A 1,904-nucleotide genomic window follows, 5' to 3' on the forward strand; every position below is an offset into this window, starting at 1 on the left:
CCCAGGGGGGAGGGGAGCTGGTGGGGGGGCACAGAGAGCTCATGGGGGGGCTGGTATGGGTGTGAATAGAACCCTGGGGAGAGGGGGGCTGGTATGGGGGGATGCCTTGGGGAAGTGGGGGGCTGCTATGGGGAGCACAGCCCCTGGGAAGAGTGAGGGAGATGGTGTGGGGGGACAGAGCCCCTGTGGTGAGAGGGGCTGGTATGGGGGCTCTGCTCTCGCTCAGGGTCTGTGCAGCACCTGGCGCCACGGTCTGAGGGTCCGTACGGCGAGGGGTGACAGACAGGAGGAGGGCCTGCAGGAAATGGGGGGCACAGGAAGGAGGGGCGAGCTGTTCAGCGCAGGGGGGCACAGTTAAGAGACGGGGGGGGGTCTCCCCAAGACAAGCGGAACCAACAGATTTTTATTCTAACCCTGGATATAAAACGCCTGGCGCGAGCCCTGGTGCGGCCGAAACCCCCACAGCCCCAGGGGAGCCTGGGACCCCTGGAGTAGGGGGCAGAACAGGGAACCTCTACCACAGCCCCCCACCCACTGCCGCTATGTGCCCCTCCAGCAGGGGAGGCACTGTTTGGGCTCAGGGCCCCCCCAGCCACCTCCCTCCCTGGGCAGGTCCTGCCATGGGGAAGGGGGGCCAGGGTACCCCAAAAATCGGGGCAGGGGAACAAGCTGAAGTCTGGATCCCTTCTGATGGGGGGGGCCCCACTCAATCCAGGCTCGGAAGAGCCCCCTGGGCAGAAGAGACCAATCAGAGGCAAAGGGGGAGAGGGGGGCTACCAGGACACAGCAGCCAATCAGTGGAGGTGCTAGGCAAGCCCCTCCCCCATGCAGTCCTGGGGGTGGGGGGGCAGCAGTCCCTGCTGCCCCCAACCTTGCTCCATGGGGCTCAGAGAAGCAGCTTCCCGTTGCGATGGATCTTGAGAATGCGGCCGAGCCGCTGCTTAGCCGTGGCCAGCCCCTTCTTGGGGCGCTTTCCTAGGGGGCAGAACAGAGGGTTAGGGGGGCAGATCCCTCCCCCAACCACAGGAGATACCAACAGCCCCACTGTGGAACCCAGGCATCCTGGTTCCCAGCCCCCCGTGCTCTAAGCACCAGGCCCCACTCCCCTCCCAGAGCCGGGAGAGAACCCAGGCGTCCTGCCCCAGCTGCCCCTGCCTTACCCTGAGCGGGCGGGGTACCGGGGGCGCCGGCGGAGGGGCGGCGCTGGGACAGGAAGACGCCGGGGGCCATGGGGGTGGTGCTGCGGCTGAGCTGGGCCATGCCGAAGAGGCTGGGCCGGGCCGTGTACTCGTGGTCGGCCAGGCTGCCAGCGTAGGGCTCTGCCTTGGGCTCAGGGGTGGGGGGCGCCCCGGTGGTGCCGTCTGGCACAGCAGGTGCCTCCGGCTCCGGTTCTGGGTCCGGCTCTAGTTCCGGCTCTGGATCCGGTTCTGGCTCTGGCTCCAGCTCCGGCTCCTTCGGCGACGGGGCCCTCCGCTTGGCCTGGCTCTTCCGCCGCTGCAGCCGCTGGTGTTCCTGGGGGAGGGAGCGCAGGGGTGGGGGAGGGGGACAGTGACGTGCCCCCCGCCTGTCCCTGCGACAGTGCCCCCCAGCAGCCCCCCGCCTGCCCACTACCATCCCTGCAACATGCTGCCCCCCACCTGCCGCCCCACGGCATGGTGCCCCCCAGCAGCCCCCTGCCTGCCCACTACCATCCCTGCAACATGTTGCCGCCCCACGGCATGGTGCCCCCCAGCAGCCCCCCGCCTGCCCACTACTGTCCATGCAACATGGTGCCCCCACCTGCCCCGCCATGGTACGGTGCCCCCCAGCAGCCCCCCACCTGCCCACTACCATCCCTGCAACAGTGCCCCCTCCAGCAGCACCCCCACGGCATGGTGCCCCCCAGCAGCCCCCCGCCTGCCCCC

General features: G+C 69.0%; 1 protein-coding gene across 1 annotated transcript in view; it reads right to left on the reverse strand.

The window, feature by feature from the left end:
- Positions 1 to 383: 383 nt before the first annotated feature.
- Positions 384 to 1,904, reverse strand: part of PHF8 (PHD finger protein 8) — a 23,828-nt gene continuing 22,307 nt past the window's right edge. Inside the window, exons 12-14 of the mRNA XM_075071294.1 lie at positions 1,161 to 1,693; positions 878 to 975; positions 384 to 833 (exon numbers count right to left, since the gene is read on the reverse strand). Coding sequence (XP_074927395.1) covers positions 887 to 975; positions 1,161 to 1,693 — 622 coding nt within the window. The 3' untranslated portion in view covers positions 384 to 833; positions 878 to 886. The remainder of the gene's footprint in view (positions 834 to 877; positions 976 to 1,160; positions 1,694 to 1,904) is intronic.

This window comes from Chelonoidis abingdonii, chromosome 11 (genome assembly GCF_003597395.2).
Source record: "Chelonoidis abingdonii isolate Lonesome George chromosome 11, CheloAbing_2.0, whole genome shotgun sequence".
NCBI classification, from domain to species: Eukaryota; Metazoa; Chordata; order Testudines; family Testudinidae; genus Chelonoidis; species Chelonoidis abingdonii.